General features: G+C 40.2%; 1 protein-coding gene across 1 annotated transcript; it reads left to right on the forward strand.

Annotated features, from left to right (window-relative positions):
* Nucleotides 1–1,920: 1,920 nt before the first annotated feature.
* LOC144685477 (E3 ubiquitin-protein ligase DTX3L) lies at nucleotides 1,921–16,539 on the forward strand. The gene is made up of 4 exons (XM_078550035.1): nucleotides 1,921–2,043; nucleotides 3,622–4,827; nucleotides 9,200–9,417; nucleotides 14,834–16,539. Exons 1-4 carry the CDS (start codon nucleotides 2,038–2,040, stop codon nucleotides 14,901–14,903), a joined length of 1,500 nt encoding a protein of 499 aa, XP_078406161.1. The 5' UTR covers nucleotides 1,921–2,037; the 3' UTR covers nucleotides 14,904–16,539.
* The last annotated feature ends 444 nt before the right edge of the window (nucleotides 16,540–16,983 follow it).

A 16,983-nucleotide genomic window follows, 5' to 3' on the forward strand; every position in this document is an offset into this window, starting at 1 on the left:
AAAGCTGAGATGGATAAAGTGAACTGGCAGATTAGGTTAAGGGATAGGTCAATAGAGATGCAGTGGCAGACATTTAGGGGATATTTCAGAATACACAGAATAGATACATTCCAACGAGAAAGAAAAATGCCAAGGGGAGGACCCACCATCCGTGGTTAACTAAAGAAGTTAAAGATACTATCAAACTTAAAGAAAAAACATACAGTTGCACAGGTCAGAAGATTTGATAGAATATAAAAAACAGCAAAGAATGACCAAAATATTGATAAGGAACAAAAACTTAGAGTACCAGAGAAAGCTAGCTAGAAATATAAAGATAGATAGTAAGAGTTTCACTTGTTATTTCAAAAAAGGAAAGAGTTAACAAAGTGAGCGTTTGTCCTATGGAAAGTGAATCTGAGGAATTAATAATGGAAAATAAGGAGGTGTCAGATGAATTGAGCAGGCATTTTGCATCACTCTTCACTGTAGAGGATACAAGTAACATCCCAGAAATAGCTGGAAATCAGAAAATGGAAGGGAGGAACTCGAGAAAATTACAATCACCAGGGGAGTGGTACTGAGCAAATTGTTGGAGCTGCAGGATGACAAGTCCCCAGGTCCTGATGGACTTCATTCTAGGGTCTTAAAAGAAGTGGTTTGTGAGATAGTTGATGCGTTGGTTTTAATTTTCCTTAGATTCGAGGAAGGTTCTATTAGATTGGAAAATAGCAAATGTAATCCTTTATTCAAAAAGGAAAGGAGACAGAAAGCATGAAACTATAGGCCAGTTAGCTTAATATCTGCCTTAGGGAAAATGCTAGAAGCTATCATTAAAGATGTTATAGCAGGTCACTTAGAAATATTCAAGGTAATCAGGCAGAGTCAATATGGTTTTGTGAAAGGGAAATGATGTTTAACCAATTTATTGGAGTTCTTTAAAGAAGTAACATGTGCTATGGATAAAAGGGACTGGTGGATGTGCTGTATTTAGATTTCCAGAAGGCATTTGATAAGGTGCCACAACAAAGGTTATTGTGGAAAATAAATGCTCTTGGTGTAGGGGGTAACATCTTGGCATGGAAAGAAGATTGGCAAGCTAACAGGGAACAGAGAGTAAATGGGTCGTTTTCTGGTTTGCAAGATGTAATGAGTGGTGTGCTACAGGGATTAGTGCTGGGGCCTCAACTTGAGGAAAGGTTGGACAGGCTAGGCTTGTATCCACTGGAATTTAGAAGAGTAAGAGGCGACTTAATCGAAACATGTAAGTTCCTAAGGGTGGATGATGGGGTGGATGTGGAGGGGATGTTCCTCTTGTGGGAAAATCTAGACTAGGGGTGGGGGGTCACTGTTTAAAAATAAGAGTTCACTCATTTAAGGCAGAGATGAGAACTTTTTTTCCGTCCAAGGGTTGTGAGTCTTTGGAACTCTCCCTCAAAAGGCGGTGGAAGCAGAATCTTTGAATATTTTTAAGGCAGAGCTAAACAGATTCTTGATATGCAAGGGAGTGAAAGTTTATCGGGGTAGGCAGGAATGTGGAGTTCAGGTTACAATCAGATCAGCCATGATGTTATTGAATGGCCGAGCAGGCTCGAAGAGCTGACTCCTGCTCCTAATTCATATGCTCAGAAAGAAGGGAACCTTTTGCCTTAAATCCTTGGTTTTTCCTGGGATTTTTTTTTCTCTGTTGAAGGACTGAAGAAAGTAGTGTAAAGTAGTAGTAGTTTTTTTCTCGAATCAAGAGAAGGAAATACAACTGGAGAAGTAAAACCAGCTCAACTGCTGATAAACGAAAGCAAAACTTTGCACTTTTCAACCGCATTATCTGGCATTTGCTTTCCCCGGAACCTAACGCGAGTGACTGACAGGGAGGCTCATCAATGAAGAGAGAGGAACGCGCAGGCCTAGCGGGCTGAGCTCCAATCAGCGCTGAGGGGGGGCGGGGACTGGCGGGCCAGCATCCACTGGGGTTGAATCCAGTGCAAAGCGAAAGCAGTGCCTCTGCAGTGCTACTGGATTATAAACGGTAGAATTACTGTTCATTCCGAAGGGCTTCAGATGGAGGTGTGTGGTAATATTGTCACCATTTGGTATTAACACAAGCAGTCTAATGTCTATAGCTTCGAGTGGCGGTGTGTAGTAACTCGATTGTGTTCACCCTGTGACCAAACCATTTGTTTGTTTGAAGGAGCATCTTTTTCATATTAGCTCTTGGCACACTTAACGTTGCTGTTCCAGAATTCCCAGCGTCCCCGTAAGGCTGCTGTGGGCTTTCTCAGACCCTTCGGACCGTCTTCATTGATTCTGAGATCCGTCCGTTGTTGCAGCCAATTGTTTTTTTTTAACAGGGTTGCAGCCTTTCGGCCTATCTCACTCTGCGCATTGAACCCTCCATCGGGATCATTTCGAATCTGTGTAACCATGCCTGCTTAGCATTCTTCCCGCAGTTTTCAGGGGTTTCTTTTGAGTCAGTGAAGAAAGGGTCTTGAGACGAGTGCATGTCATTTTCAATGTACAGACAATATGGTGAAACGGTTGAAAAGGTTCATAGAATACCAGATTATATAATCGTTCTGAGCTTCCTGTGGACTCTGGTTGCAGGAACATGAATCGGAAAATTAGGCAACAGTGAGGAGAGGACGGCATGGCAGAAGTACCCTCGCGGGTAGAACAGCATTTTGCTGGGCGAGTGTCAGTTATTGATGATAATATCCAGGGCAAATGATGTGAACGATTTTCTGATCACTTAATGACCGCTGTGTATAAACTTTTTTTTGTCCCTCCTGCTTACTTCAGAGAGGAAGAATTGCTGAGTTTTAAAATTGCTTCTGTTTTACTGATATTTTACTAAGTGTTGTTCTCCTATTTTGTTGTGTAATAGAATGTACTTTTTTAAAAAAAGTGCTCATTGCCTATCATTGGCAAGGTATTGTTTTGATATGCTTTTCAGAAAAAATGTTTTCTCTATTTGACATTTTTTTTGTAGTAAATCAGCATATAATAACCAATGTCATTAATAGCTCTGTAAAGTGTAAACAACTTTCATTTTCTGCCTTCAATTCTCTTCTGAGGGAGATGACTTATGCAGGGGATGATTCCATCGGGAACTGGCAGTTAGCCAGTATTTCATCCAAGTACTGTTGTGTGACACTGCACAACAGTAGGCTGTTAGCAGTTTGATTATGGAAGTTGCAACAACTGAGCCCTTAGCTTTTATCCACTGTACCCTTCCAGCAGGGTTTGCTGTGGAGTGATTGGGAGTGTAAATCCTGAATTTCCTTTTTTCTCTTCCTGTCTTTCACTTTCCTGTCGCTGCCCCTCTCCTGCACTTATGCACTGAAGATGGTTGTAGTTGCCCACTATAACCATGCTGAGTTAAGATAATTTAGAGCAGACCAAATACAGGAACTTATTGAACTGTTCTAACTTTGTACCACAGAAGTTAGGAACATTTACCCAGTAAGTAACAAGAGGGCTTAACAAAGACGTGGTTACTAAATGAAGCTGAATCAATCCCTGATGCCACAATCTGGAAGAGGGGTGAAGGGAGAAAATTCATTGCAAGAACCTTTTATTTATCGCTGCTTAAGAAATGGTATAACTAAGAATTGTTTATTTATCATTGGATTTTACTTCTTTCAGGTATTTCCTGAAGTCAGAGCGGTCATTGATTTAAACATCTTCAAGGACAAGGCAAATGAGGCATTGACCATCATTCAATTAGGCAAATCATTTGAAAAATGTCAGAATTGTGTAAATAGTTATGCAGTTATTGATTCATTTGAAAAGATTAATGAAATTCACACAGAATTATTGAAACTTAAAATGAGGCCGTCTAAAGCAGAACCTGTGAGGCCCTCTGGAGCAAAATCCGCCAGGCCCTCTGGCGCGGAGTCCGCCAGGCCCTCTGGCGCGGAGTCCGCCAGGCCCTCTGGCGCGGAGTCCGCCAGGCCCTCTGGCGCGGAGTCCGCCAGGCCCTCTGGCGCGGAGTCCGCCAGGCCCTCTGGCGCGGAGTCCGCCAGGCCCTCTGGCGCAATGAATTATGCATCTATGACCTCTCCTGATGGTGGGATGACAGTAAATGAAGCAATTCTGAATTACATTGAAGTGATTTATGCGAATGACATACAAAAAATGGAGAGAGATTTTGATGTTGCCAGAAGGAAGACCACTTCTCATTCCGATCAGGTTAACGTCCAGTTTATACAAAAGAAGACTGGTTTACCGTCCTTAGCCGCAACAGATAAATTTTTGTCTCTGTATCAATCAATTGCTACAAATTTAAAATTGGAATTCGTAAAGCATCCACGCGGAAGAACAATAAAAAAAGACTTTGAAGTATTTTTGCGTATGAAATTTCCCAAAGTCTTGCTTACTGATAAGGATACAGAGTTTGTTATATTTGGAGATCCCACTGAGGTCAAGAAGATCAAGCATTTATTGAATGATCAATTCAGTCTATTTGATACCTGCGAAATGCCCGATAGTATAAATACAAGTCGGAGGCCACCTTTAACATCGGAATACAAATCGAATTCAAATTCAGCTGCAGCAAGAAGTAAACTGGAGTCTAAAGATGAGGACACAACCTGTCCAATTTGCTTAGAAGAAATTGAAGATCGCGAAACCTTAAAAAAATGTAAACATTCATTCTGTAAGGAATGCATAAACGTGGCTTTTAAAACCAAGTCTGCCTGTCCTCTATGTGGAGAACTGTATGGTGAGATAAGAGGCAATCAACCTGAGGGTGGCAGGATGACTTACAAGACCTCGCCGATGCATCTTCCTGGTTATGAAAAATTTGAAACAATTGAGATACACTATGCAATACCAGATGGCATTCAGGGGGTGAGTAATTATTCTGCTATAGCCTCAACATTATGAGTTAAAGATGTGATCATAGAATAATTTATCCACATAATTAATCCTTCATCCCTGGAGCCATTTTAGTAAATCTCTTCTGTACCCTCTCCAAAGCCTTTGTGTCCTTCCAAAAATATGATGCCCAGAATTGGACACAATACTCCTCCTGGGGCCTAACCAGTGTTTTTGTAGGTTTAGCATAACTTTCTGGCTTTTATACTTTGTCTTTGCTTGTAAAGTCCAGGAACCTGTATGCTTTATCAACTGCTTGAAATATCTGTGCACAAATATCCCCAGGTCTCCCTCTTCATGCATCTTCTTTAAAATTGTACTATTTAGGATGTAATGTTTCTCTTCCTTCTTTGTAGCAAATTATACCACCTCGCACTTCCTGCACATTAATACACCAGGAGTCTTTTCCCATTCCATCTACCTCATTTCAGCCTTTCGGCATACCTTCCTGTTCCCTTTCTTCTCGTATACTTATCTGATTTACTTCTGAAAGCAGCTAAGCAATTTGTCTCAAATGCTTCCCACGGTAACAAGGTCTACATTTAACCACTCCCTAAATGAAGAAGTTTCTCCTTATTTTCACATTGGATCTGTTGGTAACTGTCTTGTAATTGTGGCCCATGGTTTTGGACGCACCCACAAGTGGAACCATTCTCTTCCCAATTGCCATGTCTAGCCCATTCATAAATTTAAAGACCTATTTCAGGTCTCCTTTAATTTTTCTCTCTTGCACTGAAAAAAGCTGCAAATTATTCTACCTTTCCCGGTGGCTGTAAACTCTCAATTTTGGTGCCATCATTGTCAATCTTTTTTGCACTTTCTCTAGTGTTTCTAAGTTCTTTTATTATATAGAGACTAGAATTATACGCAATACTTTTAAATGTGGGTTAACACCAGTTAGCACCAGTTGATGCTATGGACATGGATTTTCAGAATTACTTGTTAGGAAAATTGAAGCCTATGAGATAAAAGGGACAGTAGCAGCATGGATACAACATTAGTTAAGGGATAGAAAACAGAGTTGTCATGAGTAGCTATTTTTTTCAGATTGGAGGAAGTATACTGTGCCACTTCCCAAGATTCAATACTAGGACTACAGCTGCTTTGGATGGGCATTATTAACTTGGACTTGGGTGCAGGCACAATTTTAAAATTTGCAAATGACACAAACTTTGGAACTGCAGTAAACAGTGAGGAAGATAGTAATAGACTTTAAGAGGATATAGGTAGGCTGGTGGAATGAGAAGATGCTTTGTAATTGAAATTTAATGCAGCAGAATATAAGTTGATATATTTTGGTAGGAAGAATACAGAGAGATAATACATCCTAAATTTTAAAAGGGGTGCAAGGGGAGGGTGAATGTGCACATATCTTTGAAGGTAGCAGGATAGGCTAATAAAGCATATAATACCCTTGGCTTTATAAATAGAGGCATACAAACACACATCAGGAGGCTATGTTAAAATCTAAATAAAGCACTAGTTTGACCCAGGCTGTGTCCAATTCTGAACACCACACATTGCGAAGGACATTATGAGGGTACAGAAGAAATTTACTAGGTTGGTTCCACAGACGAGGGATTATAGTTATATCTGTTAACTGGAGAAGCTGGGATTATTCACTTTAGAACAAAGAAGGCTGAAAGGAAATCTGATAGATGTTTTTAAAATCATGAGCAATTTAAATAGAGCAAAGATAAATTGTTTCCAGTGGCTGAAGAGTTGATAATGAGAGGGCACAGTTTAAGGTGATTGTCAAACGAACCAGAGACAAAATGAGGAAAACCTTTCTTACGCAACAATGATTTGAATTTGCAATGCACTGCATATAGGGTGATGGAAACAGATTCAATAGTAGCCTTCAAAAGGGAATTGAATAAATACTTGAAGGAGAGAAAATTGCAGGGATATGGGAAAGGGTGAGGAAATCAGACTAACTAGATTGCTGTTTGAAAGAGCCAGCGCAGACTTGATGAGCCAGATAACCTCCTCCACTGCTATTCTGTGATTTCTAACAATGATTTGTGTGGTCATGCTCTGAATTTGTTCTGTTTTGTTTCTTGGGTTCCCATCAGTTAAAGTTTAAGATGAGCTGAAGGTGTTGGGCTGGAATTTATGTCCAAAGTAAAACACATTTAGTTTATTGCACAGCCATTTGCAGAACAAAGCTAATGCCTCACAATGAGCCTTGGCTTCATCCTCAGAGGGGCATTAGTTAATGTATCAGTATTGCCTTTTTAAATTTAATATTTTGAACTTAAATTCAAGTAATAAAATCTGGAATTAAAAGCTTGTCTCAGTAATCGTAACCATGAAACAGTTGTCGATTGTTGTAAAAACCCATCTGGTTCACTAATGTCTGAACCTGCCATCTTTACCTGGCCTGGCCTACATGTGACTCCAGATCTACAGCAATGTGATTGATTCTTAACTGCTCTCTCTTAAATGGCATAGCAAGCCATTCAGTTTGAGAGAAATTAGGGATGGGTATAAAATGCTGGCCTTGCCAGTGATGCTCACATCCCACGACAGAATTTTTTTCCCATCCCAGCATTCCATATGGTCTTTTAGGGTTTTGCTGAGGCAATTTTGTGCTGGATTTCTTAATCCCTTAATGTAGTTGACTCTTAACTGCCCTCTGAACAAGGGCAAATAGGGATGGGCAATAAATGCTGGCCTAGCTAGTGATGCCCACATCCCATGAATGAATTAAGGCACTGAGATTACCCATGCTAATAATGTTACAGCTGGCAGAAACATTCTGCTACATAATCTGGGCTAGAGTCAAACCCAAATCCCAGAGGTTAAAGAACGGTGTGCTATCCCTTTAATTTGAACCTCCGCTCCCCCCTTCCAGCTTGATATCTCATTAATGAACAGTCCAAAGAAGGACTTTATGCACAATGTTTAACAGCTAAGCCCTGGAAGTGTCCTGGACCTCAATGCCTTTGGTGGGAGCAGTGTAGATTTAGCAAATAGGCTGGAGTCCTGAAACATGGGGCAAAATTAACACATGAGAGTATCTGTGGATCTGATCCTGGCGTAACTGTGGATGGAAATCACATCCCTGAGCAATTTTAAGGCCGTAGGATTTATCGGTTCCTAGCTATACATCAGGGAAAAACTTCTTATGCTGTGCAAATCTGATCGCAGTGGTTACTGAACAAGTAGTGTTCAACAACTCTACAAAGCAAGTAACATAGTACAGGATTCAAAACGGATTGCTACATTACAACAGTAACTACACTTTCAAAGTACTTCATTGGCTGTAAAGTGTTTTGGAACATTCTGAGGTCATGAAAGATGCTATTAGAAGTCTTTTGGAAACCTTATTAATTCTGGTTACTGAACAAATAGTATTCAACAGTTCTACAAAGCAAATTTGCAACACAATGCAGGATTTTTAAATAAGTCAATAAAGTTACAGATAACTTCCACTGTTTTTGGTTTTGTTTTAATTTCTCGTGATTCCTGTGACAAATTACAATATGAGGAGGAGCTATCTATTTTAATCTCTAATGTGGCCTACAAGGAGTAAATTAATCAAAGGTAGTTTGGCTCTGGGAGGTGAATCACAGGTATTAGCAAGACCAGAAATTGATTTGGTCCTTTTTTGTGGAATATATGATTTTCTTAAATTTACACAATTAGCATATGTTTTGTGCGTTTTCTAAGGTCTCTTTTCTTTGTTCTGCTGTAGGTTTACTTTGTTGAACTGTTGTACTATGTGTCAGAGTCAGTGACCAGAACTATTTCTCCTGATTCAGAAGCTATACATCATCACAGTTAATGAACACAGTTTTGTACTGTAGCCCATATATTCACTTATTCAGCTGACCCAAGCTGGCATACTGGTGCCTGCAAACTAGTTTTAGCTGCAGCTGTCATTTTCACAGCTCTGAGGAGCCTAATAGAGGATTAGGTTAGCTGCAGATTAGTTATATCTGGATCTGTTTCCCATCAGTTTAGAGGGAAACCAACCCAAAATATTCTTCTTTGGCGGTGATCTCAGAGTCATATTTATTTGTCTGACCATTTCTTTACCCCGCCCGAAGATATTGATTCTCATCCAGTATCCATCAGAACTAAAACTGACCATTTTTTCCAACAGCCTGAACCCAGGATACTTTGGGCAAGTGTAGCATTTATTACCACAACCCTGGCTGAGATCAGCTAAGTCAGCACAAACCAAGGATTAAACTTGGGAATCTCCCTGATGTCTTTGACTTGATTGCTCACTAGATAAGCCTGTTGAGTTATTGGGGGACTGCAGCCTGAGCTGTGTTTTTTAGTTTTAATAAGGCATACGGGTGATTTATTTAACATTGTTTTGTATAAATCATAGGTAGAGCATCCTAACCCTGGGCAAAGATATTATGGTACAGCACGTACTGCTTATCTACCAGACAATCCTGAAGGGAAAAAGGTGTGCAAACTGCTACGGCGTGCCTTTGATCAAAGACTGATCTTCACTGTTGGAACATCTAGCACTACAGGGAGAAGTAATGTGGTAACATGGAATGATATTCATCACAAAACGAACACGAAGGGAGGACCATCAATGTAAGTATGGTATTAATGGTATTAAACCTATTTGACATAAATGCCGGATAATAATGACAAGAACAGGCTGCAACAGTTCATAAATACTTTCCTTGTGATACTCTCAAGGGCTGACTTTAACACAATAATGGCTCAAAGTATGTGGTAGCGGATTGACTTCCTGCTGTACACTCTGCCTGAATTTCTTTTCCATGAATGCAGGGGAAATTCAGGCAGGTGTTTAATCGATCACCACTGCCAAATATTTTGTTAAGTGAATTGGATAGTATTTTTTAGTTGAAGCTTAAAATTTTAATAATAAATAACAATGAAAACTGAAAATGCTGGAAATACACAGCAGGTCTGGCAGCATCTGTGGAAAGAAAGACAGTTCACATTTCAGGTCGGTGACCTTTCTGACGAAGGGTCAACGACCTGAAACGCTAATTCTGTTTCTCTCTACACAGACGCTGCATGACCTGCTGAGCGTTTCCAACATTTTAATTGATCTAGCAAATCAAAGGCATGGTGTTGTAATTTGGGTACCTTTTACCCCTCATAACTACCTGGTAAATGAGAGGTATGCATTGTGCAGCTTAATTGAAATGTTGGAGGCATATTTCAACAAGTGCAGGAAAGGTTGATTAGGTGATTTGTATAACAATGAAACATGGTTTCTCACACCTCTATTGATACTATTAGAAAGGCAGGAACACCACCTGGAAGATGGATCCGTTTGCACATCAAATTGCTGACCCAATTAACTGGAATCTTTGGATTTTTTCATTGTCTGCTCTTACTGTATTAAATCAGCACAGCACTTTTCAAAATTATAGTTGATTGAACGGCTGATTACTTAGCTATGATATTGTTGCACGTGTATCTAGCTCTGTAGCATCTGTTCCCTGTTGCTGCTGCTGGACACTTACCCCTGTTGCTCATGTCATCTCTGCGCTCACCTGATTTCTGGCTTTAAATCCTGCAACTCAGCCTTCATTTCCAAGCCTTAAATCTGTGTTGTTAAAGTTTTATCAGCACCTATTATCTCAGCTAGGTAGCATCCTTAAATCCCCATTTGTTAACTCCATGATGAGGTCAAGCCTCATCCATAGCTTTGGATATGAGTATCACTCAATATCCACAATAGAGATCTGCTGAGTATCAGGGGCTTTAAGGCAATAAACTGAGGCCTTTCTTCCAGGGAGTTTAGGAAATCTAAATAAAATTGTGGCAGAAAATAGTAGGATTCCTTGAAGCCTGTGCTACTGCATCTGTTTTCTCGAGTATAAACAGAAACTGCAGAAAGAAGAAAATATATCAGTCAGTATCTGTAAAGAGAAAAGGAGGACTATGATGTTTTGGGAGAGCATCCTCCATCAGAACAGAACATGCTCAAGGTGCTACCTGTCTTGCCACTTATAAATGCTTGTCACTCAGCATTTGTAGCATTTTCTGTTTTTATTTAAAATTTCCAGAATCTTCCATTTTCCGTTTTATCTACACTTTTTTTAAAGTCCTGTTTCAGTTAACTAATAATATTAGGGCCTCAGGGCACTCCCCCAGTTTCCCACCATTGGAAACGGTCCTCCTTCATGGCTCTCATCTAGTGATCTACAGATATAACTGATTGAAAAAGAGCTTGTTGAATTCAAGTCACCCCCGTCCCTCTTTCTGACTATGATTATATCGCTTCAAACAATGAAAGGGCATCTGTTATATTTATTCAAAAGCGCACCAAATATATTTATATAGAATGATAACAGCACAGGATGCAGCTATTCGCCCCATTATATCCACACTGGCTCTCTATAAGAGTTACTCAGCTGGTCCCACTCCCCTGCCTTTTCCCCATTGCCCTGCAAATCTTTTCTCTTCTAGTAATTCACCAATTCCCTTTTGAAGGCTATGATTGAATCTGCCTCCACCACCTTCTCAGGCAGTGCATTCCAGATCCCAATCGCATGCTGCTTAGAAATAGGCTTTTGTCATGTTGCATATAGCTCTGTTCTCATTTAGCTTAAATCAATGTCCTCTGGTTCTCGACCTCTGTGTTCTGAGCATCATGCTGTATGGCTGTGAAACATGAGTGAGTTACAGCCACCAGGAAAAGAAGCTTGTTTGTGTCATCTTATGCGTATATATCCTGGCAGGACAAAATCATGAATGTGGCAGCCCTCTCAAAGGCAGAGCTCCCAATAGTGTTCACTCATCTAGAGGCAGCTTTGATAGATTGTGCACTTTTGCAAGATGGAAGATGGTTGCATACCCAAGGACCTTCTGTATGTTGAGGAGATGCCAGACGACCAGTGGAGCACCCAGGGCTCTGCTTCCAGAATGTTGCAAGCATGACATGGAGGCTATGCCCTGTACACAAAAAGCAGGACAAATTCAATCCAGCCAATTATCACCTCCTCTCGATTATCAGTAAAGTAATGGAAGGGGTCATCATCAGTGCTATCAAGCAGCACTTGCTCAGCAATAACCTGCTCACTGATGCTCAGTTTGGGTACTGCCAGGGCCATGCAGCTCCTGACTTCACTACAGCCTTGGTTTAAACATGGACAAAAGAGCTGAACTCCAGAGGTGAGATGGGAGTGACTGCCCTTGACATCAAGGTAGCATTTCACTGAGTGTGGCATCAAGGAGCCCTAACAAAACTGGAGTCAGTGAGAATTAGGGGGTAAACGCTCTGCTGATTGGAGTCATACCTAGTACAAAGGAAGATGGTTGTGGTTGTTGGAGATCAATCACCTCAGTACCAGTGTCCTAGGCCCAACCATCTTCAACTGCTTCATCAATGACCTTTCTTCCATCATAAGGCCAGAAGTTCTGTTTGCTGATGATTGCACAATGTTCAACACCACTCACAACTCCTTAGATACTGAAGTGATCCATGTCCAAATGCAGCAAGACCTGGATTAGTTCCAGGCTTGGGTTGACAACATTCATGCCACACAAGTGCCAGGCAATGACCATCTCCAACAAGAGAGAATTTAACCATCGCCCCTTGACATTCAATGGCATTACCATCACTGAATCCCCCACTATCAACATCCTGGGGGGGTTACCATTGTCCAGAAACTTAACTGGACTAGCCATATAACTAATGTGGCTACAAGAGCAGGTCAGAGGCTAGGAATCCTGCAGCGAGTAACTCACCTCCTGACTCCCCAAAGCCTGTCCACCATCTACAAGGCACAAGTCAGGAGTATGATGGAATACTCCCCACTTGCCTGGATGAGTGCAGCTCCAACAAAGCTCATCCCGGACAAAGCAGCCCACTTGATTGGCACCCCATCCACAAACATTCACTCCCTGTACCACCGGCGCACAGTGGCAGCAGTGTATACCATCTACAAGATGCACTGCAGCAATTTACCAAGGCTCCTTAGACAGTACCTTCCAAATACACGACTGCTAGCATCTAGAAGGACAAGGGCAGCAGAGACCTGGGAACACTGCCACCTGCAAGTTCCCCTCCAAGCCACTCATCATCCTGACTTGGAAATATGCCGCTGCTCCTTCACTGTCACTGGGTCAAAATCCTGGAACACCGTCCCTAACAGCACTGTGAGTGTATCTAGAGCACATGGTCTGCAGCTGGTTCAAGGAGGCAGCTCACCATCTTCTCAATGGCAATTAGGGATGAGCAATCAATGCTGGCCTAGCCAGTGGTGCCCTTATCCCATGAATGAATAAAAAAAAGTCCTAAACATTGACTCTCAGACCTGGGAGTCAATAGCTGGTGAAAGTGGAAAATGGCGACACCTCCTGTCGGCTGGCGAGCACTACCACGATGACCAGTGGCTAACGCTGAAAACGACAAGCCCACAATGTCACTTGGTAGCTTCACATGCGGCGCTTGGGGCAGAGCCTGCATCTCAAGAATTGGCCTTTTCAGCCCTCAGCAAGGATGCATCAGATGAAGATACCCCACCTAAATGGATTATTTGCTGCATATCTGTCATCTCTCATAGATGGATGGATGCCAACACACTGTTTTTCGACCCTTCAACTAATGCCTCCCTATCTATTCTGTTCAAACTGCTAATTTGACCATCTCCATCAAATTTCCTATTAACATTCGCCTCTCTAAAGTGAATCAACCCAACTTCGCCAAGCTATACCTGGATGATTTTAAGTGCTTGAGTGCTGTTGGAACTGCACTTGCCCAGGCATGTGGGAGTATTCCATAGCTGTCCTGACTTATGTTTTGTAGATTGTGGGCAGGCTTTGGGGGAGTCAAAAGGTGAGTTACTTGCTGCAAAATTCCTGGCCTTTGACCTGCTGTTGTAGCCACAGTATTTATGTGGCTCTTTTGCTTAAGTTCTCATCAATTACTATTTCAACATTCAACAGCATTACCATCGCTGAATCCCCCATCAACCAGGATGTTGATGGGGGATTCAGCGATAGTAATGCTGTTGAATGTCATCGGGAGGTGATCAGCTTCCCTCTTGTTGAAGATGGAAGGGAATTACTCCTTGGAACAGGGAAAACAATAATCTTCATTAGTTTCCTTCTCTGTTATGTGTTGAAATCTGGGAAGGATTGCATAAGTTCCATTCAATATATTTTATAGTGGTACAGTAAATCTGCAGAATTCTATGGTTTTAGGAACTTTGCAGTTAAAATAAGATTCGGAATGAAAAACAATAGCCTGGCTGTATTAATGTCATCCAACCCTGTATACACCGTGGGGTCACATAATGGTGTCGCCATTGTGGAACAAAAAAGCTGTTGGCTCAAGTTGTGCAAAACATGGTAGCGAATAGCTTATAATAGTGACAGAAATTTTGTGAACAAACTACCAAAATACATAGAGTGCTTCACATTATATGGCATATAAACATCTTAAATTTGTATGGTCAGAGGCAATTATTTTGAAGGTACATTACCAGCCTTTCAAAGTCACTGTCCGGCAGCTACAGCATTTTGATTGCCCTGATCTCTCCCTGGTGCATTTTGTTCTGGTTAACTATCTTGAGACCTGGGTCACAAAACAGACCTGACAGGAACAAAGCTTTTACTTGATGTGCTCACTTGAAATTTATTTAGTCAGGATGTGCAGATTCGGCAGCTAGTTCCAGCTATCATAGAGGATAGTCATCAGCATACAAAACGTGTCAACCAGCAGATATTCTAGTTAGTGTGCACGGTTCCCCTTGCAGAGAAGGTTAAGGAGTGATTTAATGATGTGTTCAAAATCATGAAAGGTTTTGATAAAATAAATAAGGGGAAACTATTTCCAGTAGCAGAAGGGTCAGCAACCAGAGGACAGAGATGTAAAGTGTTTAGCAAAAGAACCAGAAGCACCATGTCAAATACAACTGTAATGTATAATGAGCATGTAGCTGACATTTGACTCATGGCAGTGACCCTGCTAACATGTGAAATAAATATCCAGGTTTGATTAAAAAATTTTGTGTTCTTTTAGGTTTGGGTATCCTGATCCAACCTATCTGGCTCGTGTGCAGGATGAGTTGAAGGCCAAAGGCATATACTGAAATACACAAATGCAATAGTCAAGGAAAATACTGCTGCGTATTCTAAGAATTACTGCTTTTTGTGGGTTTAAAACAATTTAATTAAGGTTATATGTATTCAGTGCATAACGACCATTATTGTTCAGCTTTACCATGCAGCATAAATAGTTTATGTATTGTCTTTCTCAAAATGCATAAATGTATGAATAATCATATTTCAAAATATTGTAATTTGATTTTTGCCCAATAGATGTACAAGAAATTCACTTATGTTCCATGTGTCAAATTTTTACTGTAATATGTTTCCATGCACTATGTAAATCTAATGGTGTGTATTTTATATTGTTGCAACTAGTGGGTCTGCAGTGGCTAGTGTCTTATCATTCCCAATTATAAAGGCATTTCTCTATTTTGGGTTCAATTACAAAATCCATGGATCCAACTTCAGTGCATCTTCCCAAGTTTTTGTAACCAAGGGCATTCTAGTTTCTACTGAAAAGGGGAAGGGAAGCAGATTGAATCAACAGTACAAACAGAGGTGTAAGGGAGAGAAAAACAGAGAAATAAAACTACACCAAAGTAACTATGGAGATTCTCTTGAGTTTTTATTTTGCCTTCCCGGTCTCTGCTGCGCTCACTCTTGACTCATTCACTCGTTTAGATCTTCCTATTACCCCAGGGAACTCATAAAATGACAATCTGTGAAATAGCACAACACAGATGCTTCTACGTAGATCTCCAAACACAGAAAGAGACAGTAAAGAAATAAAGGATCACACCAAGAATGGGTTAGAAAAGAATCAAGGAAAGGCACTCTATAGTAAAAGAAAAATAATAATGGCAAAAAATTATACACTTTAAGGCATTTTCCTCTGGTACCTTGCTATCACTAGCGTAACTTGGATACGATTAGCTTAACTTTTCAATTAACCATAGGTATAATTTTCCTGAGAGTTTGCTTTTCTTTGCATATTCAAAACCACGAGAAGAAATTGCATTCTACCAAATTATGATCTGCAAACTGGTGTTCAAAAGGTTAAATGTTCAGGAGTCGTTGTTACTCTGACCAGCAATGATTTTGTGCAGTACATTTTATAGCAACCAGGAAATTTATAAAACATCTGGAACAACTTCACATAAATTATAAAGCCATTTTCACTTTGAGGTTCCATTTATCAATTTCACATTATGTGGTGTGTATTTCTTCTATGATTGATCTTAGTGATGCCACATTTAACTGGAACAATAGTTAGCTGTTTAAGACAGTACACAAACTTCAAGGTCTGTCTTGCCTTTCTGGTTTATAAATGTTCAACTACTAGATTGGGTTACTGCCTTGAACTTGCTATTCTATTATGTATAGTCTGGTTTCAAGTAATGTCCATAACCTTTTGTTATGCTGGTAGAAAAATGGGTATTGGATTATATAGTATTGTCTTTGAAATGCTGTGTGATATTATAAAACAAGCACCTGAAGCAATACCAAAATCCTTGGTCTGCTATTTTAACTGGCCTGTATTTGACCAGACTAGTTACTTTAATATCTGATTGTGGTATCCTAATGTACTCATTTCCAATTTGGAAGTTGCAACAGCTTGCTTAATGTTGAAATTCTGTCCATGGCTGAACCTTTTAAAATAAACTTAAATTAAAATAATGTAGATGCCAGTGTCATACTTTACTGCTATATATTTTCATGCTTTAAAATAAAATTGCATCACACCCAATCTCATATTTCATTTTCTATTGTGTGTATTTTATATCATTACAATTTGTGGTCTGTGTTGTGCATTTCAAAATGACTACTTACTTTAGTTCAAAGATTAATCTTCAGGATTTTGCAATAAACTTTTTTCAAAGCACCATTTTTCCATTTGTGCAGTTATCATTCAGTGAAGTTAATACACAACTCAATCCTGTTCAAATGTAATTTTAGCTGAATAAGCAGACGAATGGTCAGCCATGGGAAATTATGGATAGGCTTGTTATGGATGAGTTATTTACAAAGCATTTGATGTGTATGAGTATTTTGTGCTTTGCAGTTCAACCAGAATCTTTTTTGTTCTTAACTAGCAGCCATTGTACCACCCATTTCAAGAAA

The sequence above is a fragment of the Cetorhinus maximus genome, chromosome 1 (assembly GCF_964194155.1).
Source record: "Cetorhinus maximus chromosome 1, sCetMax3.hap1.1, whole genome shotgun sequence".
Classification (NCBI taxonomy): domain Eukaryota; kingdom Metazoa; phylum Chordata; class Chondrichthyes; order Lamniformes; family Cetorhinidae; genus Cetorhinus; species Cetorhinus maximus.

Excerpts from the sequence above, each read along its gene's own strand:
- LOC144685477 (XM_078550035.1), top strand. Across the intron at positions 4,828-9,199 it reads TACCAGATGGCATTCAGGGG|GTAGAGCATCCTAACCCTGG; the intron begins GTGAGTAATTAT and ends TATAAATCATAG. Across the intron at positions 9,418-14,833 it reads ACGAAGGGAGGACCATCAAT|GTTTGGGTATCCTGATCCAA; the intron begins GTAAGTATGGTA and ends GTGTTCTTTTAG.